The 18,063-nt window shown below is 42.2% G+C and overlaps 1 protein-coding gene across 2 annotated transcripts; it reads left to right on the forward strand.

Annotated features, from left to right (window-relative positions):
- Positions 1-144: 144 nt before the first annotated feature.
- On the forward strand, positions 145-11,821 carry LOC131245942 (UDP-xylose transporter 1-like). Of its 2 annotated transcripts, none has more exons than XM_058245751.1 (8): positions 145-383; positions 2,296-2,428; positions 3,971-4,155; positions 4,889-4,956; positions 7,121-7,253; positions 8,694-8,855; positions 10,812-11,084; positions 11,419-11,821. In XM_058245751.1, exons 2-8 carry the CDS (start codon positions 2,308-2,310, stop codon positions 11,515-11,517), a joined length of 1,041 nt encoding a protein of 346 aa, XP_058101734.1. In that variant the 5' UTR covers positions 145-383; positions 2,296-2,307; the 3' UTR covers positions 11,518-11,821. The 2 variants fall into 2 exon arrangements, with proteins under 2 accessions (XP_058101734.1, XP_058101733.1); XM_058245750.1 differs by having other exon boundaries at positions 145-379.
- The last annotated feature ends 6,242 nt before the right edge of the window (positions 11,822-18,063 follow it).

Raw genomic sequence — 18,063 nt, forward strand, 5'->3', positions numbered from 1 at the left:
ACCGTTAACTTCCTTCTGGAAGCGCGTGAAGTGGGAGGTAGCTGCGTATCAACGGCGTTAAAACGGACCCCAGGAATAAAAAATAAATAATAACGGCGTTGAATCGGGCCTCACGTATCAAAATAAAAAGGGTGCAGAACTAAAATTCTCGGACAAGCCGTTTCAGACAACGCGTCTGTTTCCCTCTCTCATCGCTCGTTGAGGTTCTAGCTTTCTCTCTCCATTCCGCCGGGCATTGGAAAATCTCAGCCGTCCATTTACGTGGCCGAGCTATTGATAATGCCTACTCGTTGTTTAAGAGCTTGTATGGATTCGTGAGAGAGAGAGAGAGAGAGAGAGAGAGAGAGAGAGATCGTCAAAGAATTTCAATAATTCGAAGGTGAGTTTTCTTTCTTTCTCGTCGAATGTAGGAATTTCATACCTTTTATTTCTTTCTCTCTCTTGGGGAATTTTTTGTTCTTTATTTTTCTTTGAAGAATTTTGGTATTTTTGTCAGGATTTCTTCTTTTATTAAAGAGTTTTGATATATAGGTTTTACGTTCACGTACAACGCATTGTGTCCGTTTTCTGCTACATCCGATCCGTGCCAAAAGGTGGGTCCATCACAAAGATTGCTTCGAGAAGGCTAGTCCGCTCATGATCACGGTGGCCACACGTGTACGGAAACAAGCAACGGTTTAAATCAGACCTCCCAACAATGGGACTGACCGTAGGCGTGTGGCCCGCCTGACGAGTGGACTGGCTTATTTTTCAGCCAGGTGATCTTCATAGTGGGGCCCACCTGTTGGACAGCTCGGATGTGGTATAATGGGACGGGTTAGCACGTGAGGATGCATTGTAAGTGAACACTCCTCTTTAAAGATATTCTTTTGTTGGGTCTTTTATTTATTTATTTATAATTTCAATGTATTTCTTTAAGATAATAATATCTTTTTATTTTTGGAAATTTCTTCTCTTGGTTTGCATTTTCGTCTCTTGAATGATACGACGAGCTTTGCTAAGCCCACACGCGTGTGGAATATAAAGCTCATGTATACCCCACTCAAGTGCCAGCCAGCAAAAATATTTCCAAGATCTAATCCATTCATCTAAGCGGCAGCATTATATTGATGCTCTGTCCCAATAATAAGGTTGATCACCTACTCATTGGGGCCACAGTTTTAAAATAAATTTACGGCTCTGAAAAGCTTGGCTGAAGTTTTCTAAACCATTCATCTGTTGCCATTATTGGAGCCCACTTGCTGAGTGGACCAGATTTATTTTTGGACAAAAATGTAAAACGTAGGAAAAATCTGATGGATGAATTGGATCTCCCACCTACGTGCCATGCGGCACGTGTGGTGTGTAAATGAACTTTATTTCACACGCGTGTAAAATTTAGGGGTGTTTGGATAAAATCGCCAAGTTATTAGGCAATGGGAGAAAATTGCAACTTTCTATTGGATTTATTTATAGCTGGGAATCGCGTGCCGGTGAAAAATCCAACGGCCAGCTAATCCTCTTCTAAAATGACGAAATTGCCCTTGCCCTTATATAAGTTGTAAAACACGTGTAAAAATAGTCGTACGTGAATGTGGCCGTGGTTGACCATTGCATTGGGCTTGAAGGATTCAGCATGGGTGAAAATGGGTTATCAAGCATGGCAATGTTTGTCATAATTAGCTTATGCTAGGGTATATTCGTCATTTTAGGAGAGGATCCGTCGGATCACATCTTTAACAGGTTAGCCATTTATCTTGGCCCGAACCCACCTCAAAAGCCAGTTTGCCATGTTGAACCTAAGGCCAACCTGGCACATTGACACCTGTAAGCATGGAAATGTACTTTTTGAGTGAAATGACTACGATACCCTTATACATGTTTTTCCAAAGAAAAATGGCAGCCTCCAGCATTATGGCCCCACTTGTTTATAACATCCAAACCATCCAACCGGTGCATCCACCGTGATATACAAATGGACTAATCAGACCCATCTAATCATCTGGTTGGCCATATATAAATTTGGAGGGCTTTGGGTTGTGTACACTTTTTTAGTATGGCTCACCTGATTATTGGATTGGCTCTTTTTTTTGCCCCTCATATGAATTATAATGGTGGAATGCACCAGTTGGACGGGTTGGATGTCATCCAAGAGAAACCCTGTCACATAAACGGTCTGGGTCATGTCAAAAATCCCTTGATAGGTGGGGATGTATTATAACAAACCTCTCCTTAATCACTGAAAGATGTGGCTAAACACGTGTCATTTCTAAGCTACGCTCAAGACATTCATTTTTAATGCTGTGAAATGGACAGGAGAGAGAGAGGATGGCGGAAGCGTCTGGACTTCAGTTGGGCGTGGTGGGTGCGCTGGCACTTTCGGTTGCTTCCTCAGTGGCCATTGTCATATGCAACAAAGCTCTCATCAGCACCCTTGAATTCCCTTTTGGTAAGATGATCATGCTCAAAGCGACCGAACTCTCACCTTTCATCAAGTGGGAGTAAGTGGTGAGCCCTCATGGAATATAAATCATTCTCTGGTGGTCCACCTTTGAGGGTATTCGTACCAGTGCCCTTCCATGTTAACGTGTGGTATTGGTTGACGTGATTTGCCCACCTGGTCCAATACGATGGACCGCTCTTCTCTGCATGCCAAGTAAGGGCAAATTAGACTTTTCCTTGGATAAAGAATCCCCTTTAGTAGACATGGAGCTTTCCCGCTTGGTGAAGTGGTGGGATCCACTTGTTTTCCACTGTGGATCTGCAAAATCCGTGGGTGGGCCCCGCACTCATTCCATAGAACTCGGACGGGAATTTCCTGTTAAAACTCTGTAAGGCCATGGTTCTGCTTTGATGTATGTGCGTGACATCCACTCCTTCCATGATTTTCACCAGGCTATGCTAGGAAGTGTGCCAAAAAATCAGACTGATTAAAAATTCAAGTGGACCACACGATGGGGAACAGTGGTGATGGCGGACAACCATGGGCCATTGTGAGCCCAGAGAGAAACCTATGTCATCCAACCGGTTTATAAAGTGGGCCCGTCAGGTTGAAGTTAGAAAACTAAGAAGCTTGCAGTGGTATGAGCAGTAGCATTTGATTTGGCCACGTACTGCAGGCGCGCAAAACATGTTTGGAAGTTATTAGGTTGTATTAAAGGAGAGTGCATTGCATTACACTGGTTGGACCTTTAAAGTATCCGACTAGATTTGTGTGGGCCCCCCATCGTGATGTATCTAATTAACCATTACGTTTATTCCTTTTCTCAAATCATGTTAAGGTCAATATACTTTATGCGTTTAATATGCATTTAATGCAATCCAAGTTTCTTGTTTGGTGCGGTCCATCAGACTATTGAGTATTGAATTCCCTCTTCTTCTTCTTTTTTTAGCCCATGATTTTATATATATATCAATGTGTATAAACAAACACCTGGCCCAATCAAATGGGTAGGTGAGGTTATCAGGGATATGCCCGGTGATTCAGTCATCAGTCTATTTACTTCTGCGTCTCCTTTTTCTAATGGTGCGGCTTAGTGAAAAAATGGACGGCGGGGATGTTACACACGTTCCCATGGAGAAAATTTGCGTCCATGGCACTCCTATGATGCTTTGCTTTTCTTTCTCAACATTTTAATTTAAATGCTTCCGCTCTGGAGGCTGGACCTGTGGATCAGCCCACTTGTGAAACATGGGCCATTCGTCAGGTACGACTCACATCGTACATGCCTGGCCCTAAAATAATGGCGGTCCATTAATGATCATGTGGACACAAGTATAAATTGAACCGAGCCCAATTGGTCATATTTTCCCCAGCCGTCAAATATTCCAAGCCACCCCATGAGTGGCCAGGGCATGTTCATAGTGGGCCCCACATGATGAGATGCCTAGGATTTCTGACATCTCTGTCAAGATGCGTGCGGATCACATGAACATCTCTCTTCTTTTGCGGTACAAGCAACACACGTTTCCCACGTTTACTTTTGTACAGCAACGACGCTCACTAGCTGGCATCTGATGGTCACGTTCTGCACCCTACACGTGGCACAACGCTTTAATGTTTTCGAGCCCAAATCGACGGATGTGAAAACCGTAATGCTCTTCGGCGTCCTCAACGGTGTATCCATCGGATTTCTCAACCTGAGTCTAGGGTTCAACTCCATTGGCTTCTATCAGGTTGTGTATTATGATTTCCTTCTCTTTCTTTCTCACTCTTTCAAGTACAAGGATCCGGACCACTTATCTGTTGATGCCCAAAATGGATAGTCGATGCTCCAAAACTTGAAATGGTCAGACGATCCTAGCCGCTGATTGGAGGAATTTTGCCCATTGGTACGATCAGCATAGGCAATGGCCAGGAATAACCAATATGTGTGACTTTTGGAATATAACCAGTCCACATCAGGGCCTCAGCAGACAAACGGTCCGAATCAAACACGTACTGCCACGTGTGCGGAGTTAAACTAGTTGTGTAACCATCTTTAGACAAAAATGACAGTTCCAAATGATCTAGTACTGGGGAGACTACTCCAGCAGAGAGAATGACCTACAGCCTACAGGCAACAGTGTCATCTTTTCTGCCAACACGCCACCTGATGATAGGACGGCTGATTTTACTTCCACGTTATCTTCAAGCAAGGCCCTAATATTTTAATGGTACAGATGTCCTCCACAAGTGGCATGCTGGTGGAAAAGATGGGTACCTTGCTTGTAGGTGATCAGTTCTCGCTGCAGTAATATTAAATTTTAATTAATGTGCGTTTGGTTGCACCAAATATCATGAAATTCATACTATCTGGTATGACCAAACGCATTCTCAGAGAAATGATCCGGTCCTCTTATCGTTCTCCTACTTGTACTTGTTAAAGTGTCATGCTTTTATTTATTTAATTTAATTTTTCTTTTTCAGATGACCAAACTCACAATCATACCCTTCACGGTACTGTTGGAGACGGTTTTCCTGAAGAAGCAGTTCAGGTAAGGTTCCAGAGAGGAACATCGTACACGTGGCATGCGTGTATGATGGTCGAAACTGCTCATTCAGATGGGACATCCATGATGACCATAAATCATAAATCGGACAATCCCAACCATTTAATAATAGATTGTGCACAAAAATCGTTAATCTCCAAATAGTGGTTTTGGTATACCAAGTCCAATCTTCTTGATTTTGGCTTGTGGTCCACTTACAGAGACTTGTGATGCGCGAACTGTTCGCATCATCATACAAACATGCCACGTAGACTTTTTTTTCTCCATGTTGTGAAAACAGTTCAACTGTCAATCTGGACCATCCATCTATTCCATACCACTATTGGTCGGCCATGGTGTAAAAAACACATTGATCAGATGTTTTGGCCCGATTATTGTCTTATATATATATATATATATATATATATATATATATATATATATATATATATATATATAACGGTAAGAGTGATCAGACAGTTAGCATTATGTGACCAAGATGCTTATTTTGGATGGTTCGTCTTCCTCACGGATAACTAATCTGGTCAAGAAAATAGAAAATAATTTCTAATAATTCTAAAAATAAATTAATTGATAAAAAAAACATATTTACAATCTTTAAATAGTGATAGCAAGTATACAAATTGGCTTAACTACGTTATTTGCCTAAATTTTATTAGCCCTTATCATATTTGGAAGACTCCTTGTGCTCAAAGGATAAAAGTTATTATCAATTTAAAAAGACTTTTGACTGTCAATCTGATGGAATCTTGCAAATCAGGCGTGGGCAACCTGGCGTAGCGGGGCTTCCCATAATCATATATGATATGCGAAATACGCCTGCTTTAGGGTTCTGATGGTCCTGATCACTTCCGTCTCCGATCGAGCATTCTCTGGTCCATCTTGGACAAGAAAGTATCCGCGACCCACTCTACATTAGAAATCCAAGGTGGTTTCCGACAATCTTTGCTTTCCATTTCTGCATGCTATTAATCAGTGGTTAGGAACCTCTGATAGGTGCGAATTAAAACCTAGCAAGGTTGAAGAGATCAAAGATCAGGATCACTGATCGTTGATTGCTAATCTCCTTTTATCCGTTTCCTTCCAACCTTTTAACTGTTGGATCATCAACTCTCCCAAGGTGAAATTCCTCTTGTTTAGAAACCATTAATCTTCTTTTGAATTTTGACTTTAATGGTGACGTAGAGATGAACGTGATGAGGATAACTACTCCGAATCTACGAAGCTTTTCTGGACTCCTCACAGAGACCTCTCGAATCCACAATGAAATAAAGTAGAAAATAGAAATAAATTCTAATAAATTCGAAATTGATTAATTGATGAATAAAAACGAGTTCACAACCCTTTATTTAGGGGTACCAAGCAATGGGAAAGAAATCAGAATCAAACTACAACTCAAACTCCTATAATCCACGACTTGCTATAAATATTAAACTTACTATTTATAGATAGTCATGATGTCTACTAGTGCGTAAGGTTTTCGGCCAAAAATAGTAAGTGTCCTATTTGGCTTCACCAAACTATTCTCCTAATTATTCTAAGCTCATTTCACATTGGGCGCAACTCCTAAAGCCCGACGGATGAAGAGTTATAATCAAACTAAAACTTACTATTTATATTAAAAACGAAATTAAAAAAGGGAAACGACCATTGATCCAGGAGTTTTTCGCAATTACGGACTGCGCAACCCGGTGTAACAGGGTTAGTTGGCTAAGGTAGCTCATTCTACCCCAAAATCATATATTTTATGTCAGATAACTCATTTCGGATTGCAAGATACGCCCGATTTAAGGTCCGACGGTCCGAATCACTTCTGTCGTCGACCAGGCCTTTTCTGATCCATCTTGGCCATGAAACTGTCCGCGACCCACTCTAGATCAAATGGTTTAAAATTATTTTTAAAAATAAATGGCATTACTATTAACTAATAATATAAAAGAAATTCAATGAAAAGCTTGATTAATATATAAGTCGATGTGGAGCAACTAGGATCAAAAGAGCCTGATGGTCATTCATTCAACAAAAGTGGTATGGATTGACTGAAGAGTCCAGATTGATTTTTTATTTTTATTTTCCTTCCTATCTTAAAGCCAAGATGATTTAAAAGGGACAAGGTCACTAATAAATTTTATTTTAACTTTTTTCTCAGTGAAAAAATAAAGCTCTCTCTTCTAGTCTTACTCATTGGAGTTGGGATTGCATCTATAACTGATCTAAATCTCAATCTACTCGGCTCCATTCTCTCTCTTTTCGCCATTGCAACCACCTGCATCAGCCAGATTGTATCCTTAACATTTTATTTTATTTTTTTAAACTTAGAATTCATGATAATGCTAGAAGATGATGATGGTAACATGGCCTCAAGCGTATGAGATTCATGAACCACGTGTCTGTCCAACATAGGCAATTGGTGGACCTTGCTGGTTTCTTTCTAATCATCCATTTTGTTCACTAGGGCATTGCCCATATGATTGGAGGATTTTCTTGTTTTACTAGGAGGGGCTGATAGTGAGTAGACTTGGACTCGGTAGATTCAGATCCAAATTCAGCACCACAACACACAGGTGAAAATGGAGGCTGTTTGGTCAATTTGGCTGAGTTGCGACTCAACTCAGGAGGGAAATGAGTAGGTCAAGATCTTGGTGTCTAGTGACTGGGGGTGCACATGGTTCTGTTCGGTCCGGTTCTGGGGTGAAATTAGAACCGAACCGTTTCCAACGGTTTCAGGAAAACTAGAATCAGACTGTTTGCACCCTAGAATCGAATTAGAACCTGACCATGAAAAACTGGTTCAATTTTGATTCAGTTCTACAATTATGGGCTTTTTATAATCTAGTCCAATTGCATGATTTTTTTTTATAATCCAGCACAATTACATGTTTTTTTTGTTTTATATATATATATATATATATATATATATATATATATATATATATAAAATCCTGCCCAAGTTCTATTGAAAATTTTCACAAAGAGTAATCTTGTCATGGTTTGTTTTTATGACCCTTTCATGTTTCTAAAATAATTTTATTGCCAATGTTTATTCATGTTGTCATCCATTTTATGAATAGTCTACTTTTTTATGTTTTAAAAAATAAAATTTAAATATTTATTGACCAAGGTGTTCAGTTCCAAGTTTAGTTCTATGTCCGGTTCGGTTCTACAAAACTCCAAACTGAGAATTAAGCTAAACTAACCGGTTCTTTGATTTTTGGAACCATAACCCCAATTGGTGCACTTCAGAACTGGACCACACCATGCAGTTTCACTGATTATGGTCCGGTTTACCAATTCTTCCAATTTCATTTACACCCCTACTTGTGACCTTGGTTGGGCATTTCACAACGCATCATTTCCCTCTTTACATATGGTTTGAGTCAAATTGGTTTCAGTTGTGAACGGTCCATCCCAACTTTTAGCCTACCTTATCAAAAATTGTAAGAAACACTGGGGATGTATCATATATCTAAAATCACACTGATAAAAAAAAATAAATCTTAACCGTCCATGTACTTGCTATAAAAGGATGGTTCAAAGGGCAAAACAGATGGTTGCTGCTCATCATGGACACATCTTCACCTCCAAAATACCAAAGTGCCCTTTATTTTGATATAAAATTCTTCATCTTTGATAATGCAAGTTTTTTTTTTTTGAAGGAATTTCAAAAACTAATTGCTTGCAGAGTTTGTAGTTGGAGATATCTTTAACTTTAATGAATGAAGATGACCAACACAATACAAAAGAGGCTGAACGTATCATCTACACAGCTACTCTATCAGTCGGCTCCGTTCCAAGCGGCTATACTTTTTGTGTGTGGCCCAGTCGTTGATCAGTGCCTCACCAAGCAAAACGTCTTTGCCTACAAATATTCTCCTTTGGTCCTGGTAATGTACTCCTCAATCAAATCGACCACCTATAACACTACCCTTGCATGCATACATACACACTTGCGTACAATCACAGACGTTCATTAGTGCATGTGTGCGTTTTCACCCTGGATTGCATCTTAGATGATGATCTGAGCCGTTGACGTTCTTATTACTCCCATATATAAGCTATGACCTTGCAATCGTACATTATTGATATTCATTTGAATATAAGCCATGTTCCAAAACCACCTACATACACAAATTATCCATTCAATAATGTTTCTTAAATAGGATGGCCCAGTAGCATAGAATCTCGTCTAAGATGCAATCTGGGTCTAAACCCACCCTATACCACCTGCGTGGCTTACTATGCACGCATGCAGTTGTACGGGCATGTGTCCACCAGGCATTCAAGTGCTAACTGAGGTTGTCAATTGGCCTGGTAGCCTCACGAGCCCAACTTGAATTCGGGTTGGGCTCTGACCTACTAGCTTAGCCCAGGCTCCTAGCATGCAAGGCCTAGTCAATTTTTTAGTCAGCTCCAGTCATTTTAGATTGCCTAGAGCTGGGCATCAAGTCAAGTCGAGTCAAATTGAATTAGGGCTGACCCGAGTTGATCTGGTTGTGAAATAGGCCCGATCCAAACTTGACCCGACTCAGTACTGAGTCTAGCATGCTTGACCCGATCCGAGTCTGGGTCTAGCCCGGACTAATCCGGACCAAGTCTAACCCGGTCACAAGTATCAAGTTGGGTCAAGTGCAGGGGGTATTCACGGGCTGAAATCATAATTCAAAACCTAGGTGCACTGGCCAGAAATGCAGCCTCTCCATCAGCTAAACAACATCTCAGATCTGAAACGTCACATTTGAGTTCACACACACACACACACACACACACACACACACACACACACACGAGTCCAGTCAATACCAAGTTGGATTTCAGGTCGAGTCGAGTTACTGGGTGACCCGAACTTGACTCGGTTTGAGTTCGGATTGGATGAAGTCAACTCAGTTCGGATCAAGTTAGGTCTAAACGAGTTGGAAGAGTTGAATTCACTAAGTTGAGTCATCCCGTGCCCAACTCTAATGCTACCCCAATCGACTTTAAATGGACACATGTTATGTTATTCTAGAGCTCTCTCTGTTTTATTTATTTATTTATTTATTTTATTTAATTCGGGTCAGCTCCAGTCATTTTGGCTCAACAAATTGACTTCACATGGATGTGTTATGCTCTTCCAAATCTTGGTTTAGCAACCCTTCCTTCTTGAACAGACTCTGAAGGCCCAGCCAAAAAGCCATTTATGTTCCTATATATGGCATATGTGGCCTTCTTGCAGATGGATTAGAAACATTCAAGTGGGAAAACAAGGATTTTATCAATTTTCTGGCTGGGCAGGGTTGGGTCGGGCCATGCTGAATTTTGGGCCTGTTGTGCTAGGTCCATGGAAGGCCTTTGGTCTTAAATATCAGGCTTGACCAGACCTTGCCCGGCTTAAACCTGACTGAGTTCGGGTCAAATAAGGGTGTGCCGACACCCATGTCAGGCCCAAAAAACTGCATTCATACCCTTACCTACGTCCACTACGGTGCTGGATACACATCAGGTGTGCCCCTCCATGATAGTGGGATGCCAATAAAGCAAGGCTTTCAATCATACGTGGGCCACATCATAGATGAATAATGAAAGAATTTTACGGCCCACATAATGGTTGGATTGAGATTGTCCTTTTATGTTTTTTTTTTTTTTTTGTTAGCTTGTTAGTACACCCCACTGTCAGTTCACACTTCACTGTCAGCGATCCCCACTTGAGATCAATACCAAGACCTCAGTGTTGAAACGAGGTATCTTTCACTCAGCTATGGATCTGGGTGTACATGAGTATGTTCACGCGCGTACTAAGCATTGATGTCTGCGTTTTCATTTCGTGACGTATGACTGACCATTCGACACATGTTAAATCACAGACGTTCATCATCCTATCGTGCTTGATCTCCGTCTCCGTGAACTTCAGCACCTTCCTAGTGATTGGCAAAACATCCCCTGTCACATATCAGGTACTGGGCCATCTGAAGACATGCTTAATCCTGGCCTTTGGCTACACATTGCTACATGACCCCTTCACCGAAAGAAACATCATTGGCATTTGCGTTGCCATTTTCGGGATGGGCATGTACTCCTACTTTTGCACCCACGAGAACAAGAAAAAGCTAGCTGAACCCCTTCCCCCTACATCTCAGGTACTCACTCACCCCACCTGCAGGTCCAAGCGCAAACGTATGCAAGATCCAAGCCACCTATCGGTTAGGCCACATCATATAGGCATCCATGCCTAAGAATCTCTCCAGTTCACTGGTTTGATTGAGCCACTTACATGTGTTGCTTGTGGACCACTTACAATACTTTTTCAAATCTTGGCTGCTAGATGAATGGATCAGCCTAATTTTTTACCCAAGGCATGAATCAAGTGGGGACAACATGATCAATGGCTTGGATCTGGCACAACTAGCACACATCTGCATCTCTTCCTGGGTTTGGATCTCTCTAAGCATTCTTCTCTATTTTTTTCTTCAGATGAAGGATACTACACCCTTATTGGCATCCATAAACATGGCCCACCATGATGAAGTAAAGAAAGCAAATGGGATTTCAACCAAGGATTCTCTTGTGTAAGTGAGGCTGGCTACATCCGCTTCCAAGTATTTAAAAGGTCCACTTTTTTTTTTTCACATAGCTTGATGTTTTTTTCACATAGCTTGATGAGTGTAAATGGGATTTCATTTTTTTAGGGGCACGTATGTTTTCAAAATTACAACGGCAATGAAATGTAAAATCGTAAGGATTCTCTTGTGTAAGCGAGTGACAGCTATGTTGTTGATTAAGTTGTAAGCATTTTTCATTTTATGGAATAATACCATTTCCAACGTTCAGATGGACTGATGTAAACGTTATATATATCACAGCGGAAATTTTGATATGGTACTTCTCAGAGGTTGCAATGGCCCACCTATGGCCATGTCTGATTAGGGAATGCAATTGGGCCTATAAATATTGTAAGTTATGAATTTGATTGTTGCAAGTAGTAGACACTCCCCTCAAAACGAGAACAAACTACTCTTCAAACTTTTGATTAAACTTATATGAAACTATACCTAGGTGATCTAAAAATTATTAAAAATCCTAATGAATTAAGTGAGAGTGGTTGTCAGCGCATCTCGGAAACATCCAACGGTCCGATCAGTAAATTCTGAAAATAATTGATCATACCTCAACTGACTATCCAGACTCTTTGAAAATGGAGACTTGGACCTCGTGCCACATTAATAAAACCCCTCTGGACAACTCAAAGGATATAAAAATTTAAATAGTATAAATAGAAAAGATCCTGATATACCATCAGACCTGACTGATGGTTGCCAAATCCAACAAAGAACAGACCTCAGCCATTCCCTTGAGCTCCCCATAATTTCAAAAATCCTTTATACATGACCAAACTTGTGTAGAAAAGGATAAAACAGATCATGGGCCAACCAAGGACTGACGGTTCAAGAAAAATCCTTTTGTAATCACTAATGTCCCCTGACAACTCTTAGAACAAGAATCGGAAAAGAGGATATTAAAATCTAAACGTCGGTTCTTTAAGGGCCTATGATTTGGTCTATTTAATGGGCTCACCATAGAGTCCCCGTAGGGCATATAACAGAAGTAGGGAGAGAGCAGAGAAGTTCTGAGGGTGCAGAGAGAGCCTGCGAGTTAGAAAATCGGTGCAGGGGTTCTGTATGAGATTTCAGATTGATATTCAAAAAATGCCCAACATTGTCCATACGTTATGAATTGAAGAAAAAACATAACCTAAAGCCGAGAGTAGGGTCATAGTCGGGAATATTTGACCATCCCTTCTATAGAAAAGGGAGTCTGATCTCCTCCTTTTCGTCCACCATCTCGGTTCAAATTGTATTCTACTTCACACATCCTTGGCATACATACAACATTAACTTGCATCTTCTTTTACTTGATTCTTTTATACGTCTCATGTTTATTCTCTTTTTATTTTTATTTGCATACCTAGAGTCTTAAACATTATGACATAATACTAGGTGCTGTTTATTATTATTATTATTTTAATGCCCGGAGTCTTAAATTCTATGAAACAATGCTAGGTATAATTTAATTTCTTATTTGCCTGCCTTGGGTCGTAAACCTGGTGAAGTAAGGCTAAGTGCAGTATGTATATTTTTTTTTCACTTGACCAGAGTCATAAACTATGTGAATTTTATTTTTTACTTTATTTGCCTACCCTGCCCTTTACGAGTTCTGCAAGCAGATACCGTTTGTTGTGCGGGTGAAAAAGGGTGACTACTTCATTTTCTTTCACCAAGTCCCTCACTTGAAATCTATGGTTGCATATTAAATCGCAAGAGTCACTTGAATTAGGGAATCTTGTGATTCTCCAAACCTGAAAGTGATTATATGATTTCTAGCCAGGTGTAGATTTTAAGCTTCATTTGGCTAGTGACAACTCTAGTCAAACATATCGCATCCGAGTCAACACTACACTCCATTTCCACAACAAAAGAAAAAAATGAGAGCGACCACTCGTGGTGGGAGCATTCACATAAACATGGGTCACAATTGGCACCTTGTTGACGAGAGCTAATCAGGCACAACCCCTACCTCAACCAAGATGGTGTGGCCCTTATTGTGCTGCCCACCTTGATTTATGTATTATATATCCATGTCGTCCATCCATTTTTCTAGATTATTTTAGGGCATGAGGCTATAGATGCTAGATCCCTAATGGAATTGACTCACTTCCTAAGGGGTGTGCCTCATTCGAGGGCTTTTGTGGGGCTATGGTTGATAGGGTATTATGTTTGATTAGAATCATACTAATTAATTACTTCGAATCTATAGTTGGTTAGTGTAAGGCCCGTATCCTAGACCGTACCGTTCCGTAAGCTTTCGCGGTCCTCCCAGTCGAATTTCGGTAACCCGCAACCTGTAATCGGCATTTATGCGCAACCCTAAGTCGTATCTTGTATTCCAGAGTTGACTCAACCGGAGACTTGTATCCTTGCGACCGCGCCATCGCCGCGGTTCCAACGCCGCGTCTCACGCGTCGATTCGATACTCGGGCCAGGAATTGTGGGCCCACGTATTTTCTGATGAAACGCCGTGCGTTGCGGATTCTGAGAGAATCTCTACAACCCATCACATTAATCCATCAAACACTCAAATCAAGTACAACCCATACCCTACCCATCCCTCTCTCACTTAAAGTCAACAACACCCTTACTCATCCCATTCCTTTCTTACCAACAAGTCAACAAGCACCATACCTCCCATGTCATACACATCACTTCTCTCTCTCTCTCTCTCTCTCTCTCTCTCTCTCTCTCATTTCACACTCCATTTTCAAGTAACTCCCAAGGGTGGACGTCCAAACTTTCCAAGAAGAGAGCTAGGTGTGGCCGACTTCCCTACCCCAATCTCCACCATCCAATCTTCATCTACCTCCATCAAAGTCGAAGCCGAGGAGCTTAGCTTATCATTGATCCAAGAAGAGATCTAAGGTGGGTGTTCTTATAGGCCTAGATGTTGTTTTTGATGATAGGCCAAGTGGGGCCTACCGATCGATAGTACGGATCTCACTTTGGACCCTAGGTGTGGCCGATGGCCCACCATGATTTATACATTCATCCCATGATGGGGCCATTCTCCATGGACCCCATCATGATGTTTATTTTCCTAGTTTGATAAGGGTCATCTAGACCTTGCATTTTGGTGGAGAAGGGATCTCCACCGTTGATTTTGAGTGGTGGGCCCACATGTATCGGGACCCACTTGATGTATGTTGTAAAGCATGGTAAGGGAGCTCATAGTGGCGGAGCTCCCTTCACCACACAATTCTCTCTCTCTCTCTCTCTCTCTCTCTCTCTCTCTCTCTCTTCCATATTTTTCGGCCCACCTAATGATGTGTGATGAATCCAGACTGTCCAGCAACCACTCTGGTCTATTTGGATGGGAAAAACAAATATCAGTTTGATCCCATGCTCGGGTGGGTCACATTGATGTGGACCCCACCTGATCTATGCGTTTTATTCATACCGTCCACTTGTATGAGGACCCCACCTGTAGCATACGTCCACCATACAGTCCACCGCCCAAGCAGGGACGGTGGAACCCACTTTAAGTATGTATTTCATACACACACCGTCCAATTTCCAGTCTCCGGATAGTGGAATCAGTACGTAAATAGTGTTACATTCACATAGTCCATCCTTTTTGCTTGATGTGGGACCCCACCTAGATATATGTTACATCTCCATCGTCCATCCCATTTTCCAACTTAATTTAGGCGTTAAGCCAAAAAAATGGAGCCAATCCAAATATCTAGTAGTCCACAACATAAAAAATAATTATTTTAATATTGATAAATCGTTAGGGCCCGCTGTAATGTTTCTGTGCATCAAAGCATACCTAATATTGGGCTCATTGGACCTGTCCCAAGCCCAGAAACCCAGTGGCCGGATTGGATCGCCCTGATGTGGGCCCCACCTATGAAATTCCTTTGAAATAATAATAATAATAATAATACGCAGCGGCTACTGCCGCCAGCGTCCTGCTGCTTAGATTGGGCAGGGTAAGTGGGCCCCACCTCAGGCCCCACTATGATGCGTGTTGAACATCAGCACTGTCCATTTCATGGGTTCCCTTTAATTAATGGGGTACACAAAAAATCAACCATACACAGACCTCAAGTAGTCCACACTACAAGAATCAACGGGAGATTGAACGTCTACCATTGAAACCCTTTTGGGTCACAAAAGTTTTGGATAAATATGATATTAATTTTTCCTCTTAATTTAGGTCTCTATGACCTTATCAACAGATGGGATGGAAAATAAGCATTATGGTGGGCCTCACGTGGGACCCACCTACCATGGAAACGGATTAGCTGGGCTACTATGCACCAGCTATATAGCTGATTGACGTCAGCAAGTTCCATGGGAGCCCACCTTGATAAATGTGCTCTATATCTACACCGTCCAGTGTTTCTGGATGGTGGGACCCCTTAATGCATGTGGTTTATATCCACTCTGTCCAACTGATTGGGATGTGGGGCCCACCCCACACGTGTGGGGTGGGACCCACCTTGATGTATATGCTCTATATCCACACCATCCATTTGGACGGGTGGTGTGAGGCTACCATGATGTATTGTTTCTCCAAGCCGTCCATCGGTAGGACCCCCATGATGTATATATTTCATCTGGCCGTCCACACTGTTGGTGGGACCCACCTGTACGTAGTGTTGTATCCACTCCGTGCATCTATGGTCCCACGTGAGGTATGTATTTCCTCCAACTGTCCATTTGTTGGATGAGCAGCAAGGCTGCTGTAGCAACGTCAACAAGTTCCGTGACCCACCATGATGTATTTTCATTTACGCTGTCCAATAACCGTGGGTCCCAACATGATGTATGTGTTGTAATCCGCACCATCCAGCCATGGATGGTGGGACTCACATTATGTATGTGTTTTTATATCCACGCCATCTGTCCGTGTTGTTGGGCATGCAGGGCCAGCCTGCTGTACACGTAAGGCCCACCTGCTGTACACGCAGGGCCCACTTGTATGTGCGAGGCCCATTTTAGCCAAATGTGAAGCCTAGTGTGGCCATATGTGAGGCCCATTGTGGTTATGAGTGTGAGGCCCACTTGATTGTGTACATGAGGCCCATGTATACAGCCCAATGTGATGTATTTGAGCCCATGATTTAGGCCCAATGTGACATATATCCGGCCCATGTGTTGGGGCCCATTGTGATATATTTTCGGCCCATTGGAGCGGCCCATCCATGAGGCCCATCTTGATGTATTTGTGGCCCATCCGTTAAAGCTCACCTTGATGCAATTGCAGCCCATGTGATGAGGCCCATTGTGGTGTGTATTAGGCCGTGGGACGTGGCCCATTGTGTCGTATTTCCAACCCATTTGATAAGGCTCATTATGATGTATTTCTGGCCCATTGGTGCGGCCCATCCATGAGGCCCATCTTGATGTATTTGTGGCCCATCCGTTAAGGCCCACCTTAATGCAATTGCGGCCTATGTGATGAGGCCCATTATGGTGTGTATTAGGCCGTGGGACGTGGCCCATTGTGATGTATTTTCGACCTATTTGATAAGGCCCATTGTGATGTATTTCTGGCCCATATGGTAAGGCCCATTGTGATGTATTTTCGGCCCATTTGGTAAGGCCCATCGTGATGTATTTTCGGCCTATTTGGTAAGGCCCATTGTGATGTATTTCCGGCCCAGTTGGTAAGGCCCATTGTGACATATTTTCAGCCTATTTGGTAAGGCCCATTGTGATGTATTTCCAGCCCAATATGATATATTTGAGGCCCATGGGATATGGCCCATTGAGATTGTATATGGCCATTAATTCGGCCCACTGGATGTATATGAGGCCCATTGGTGCGGCCCGTTAATGCGGCCCACTTGATGTATATGAGGCCCATTGGTGTGACCCATTGATGTAGGCCACTTGATGTATATGAGGCCCATTGGTGCGGCCCGTTGATGCGGCCCACTTGATATATATGAGGCCTATTGGTGCGACCCGTTGATGCAGCCCACTTGATGTATATGAGGCTCATTGGTGCGGCTCATTGATGCAGCCCACTTGATGTATATGAGGCCTATTGGTGCGGCCCACTTGATGTATATGAGGCCCATTGTGATGTATGTGCGGCCCATGAGTGAGGCCCATAGTGATGTGTATTAGGTCCTTATGTGAGGCCATGGGCCCACGATACGTTGGGCTCTATGTGGGTCACTCTTTGGGAGCAATGATGGTTAAATGTCCACATTGATGGGCGATGATGGTTAAATGTCCACATTGTGACCTTCCCTTAGGCCCTTTGTTAGGCCAATTACTGATTCCAATTATCGAGGTCGATTCAGATTATCGAGGCTGATTCCGATTGTCAATGCAGATTCCGATTGTCGATGCCGATTCCGATTGTTGAGGCCAATTCCGATTATCAAGACCGATTGCCGAGGCTGATTCCAATTGTCGAGACCGATTGTCAATGCTAATTATTAGGCCGATTACATAGGCTGATTATCGAGGCCGATTATCGATGTCGATTATGAGTATGTGACAACATAGCATCATGATACATGCCCATACACATCATCTGCATGTTTAT

This window comes from Magnolia sinica, chromosome 5, assembly GCF_029962835.1.
Source record: "Magnolia sinica isolate HGM2019 chromosome 5, MsV1, whole genome shotgun sequence".
Classification (NCBI taxonomy): Eukaryota; Viridiplantae; Streptophyta; class Magnoliopsida; order Magnoliales; family Magnoliaceae; genus Magnolia; species Magnolia sinica.

What these genes read in the sequence shown, in the direction of transcription:
- LOC131245942 (XM_058245751.1), top strand. Translation starts at nt 2,308, where the DNA reads ATGGCGGAAGCGTCTGGACTTCAGTTGGGCGTGGTGGGTGCGCTGGCA. An exon ending in ACTCCATTGGCTTCTATCAG is followed by an intron (nt 4,156 to 4,888) that starts GTTGTGTATTAT and finishes TTTCTTTTTCAG; the next exon opens with ATGACCAAACTCACAATCAT. An exon ending in CCCTTCCCCCTACATCTCAG is followed by an intron (nt 11,085 to 11,418) that starts GTACTCACTCAC and finishes TTTTTTCTTCAG; the next exon opens with ATGAAGGATACTACACCCTT.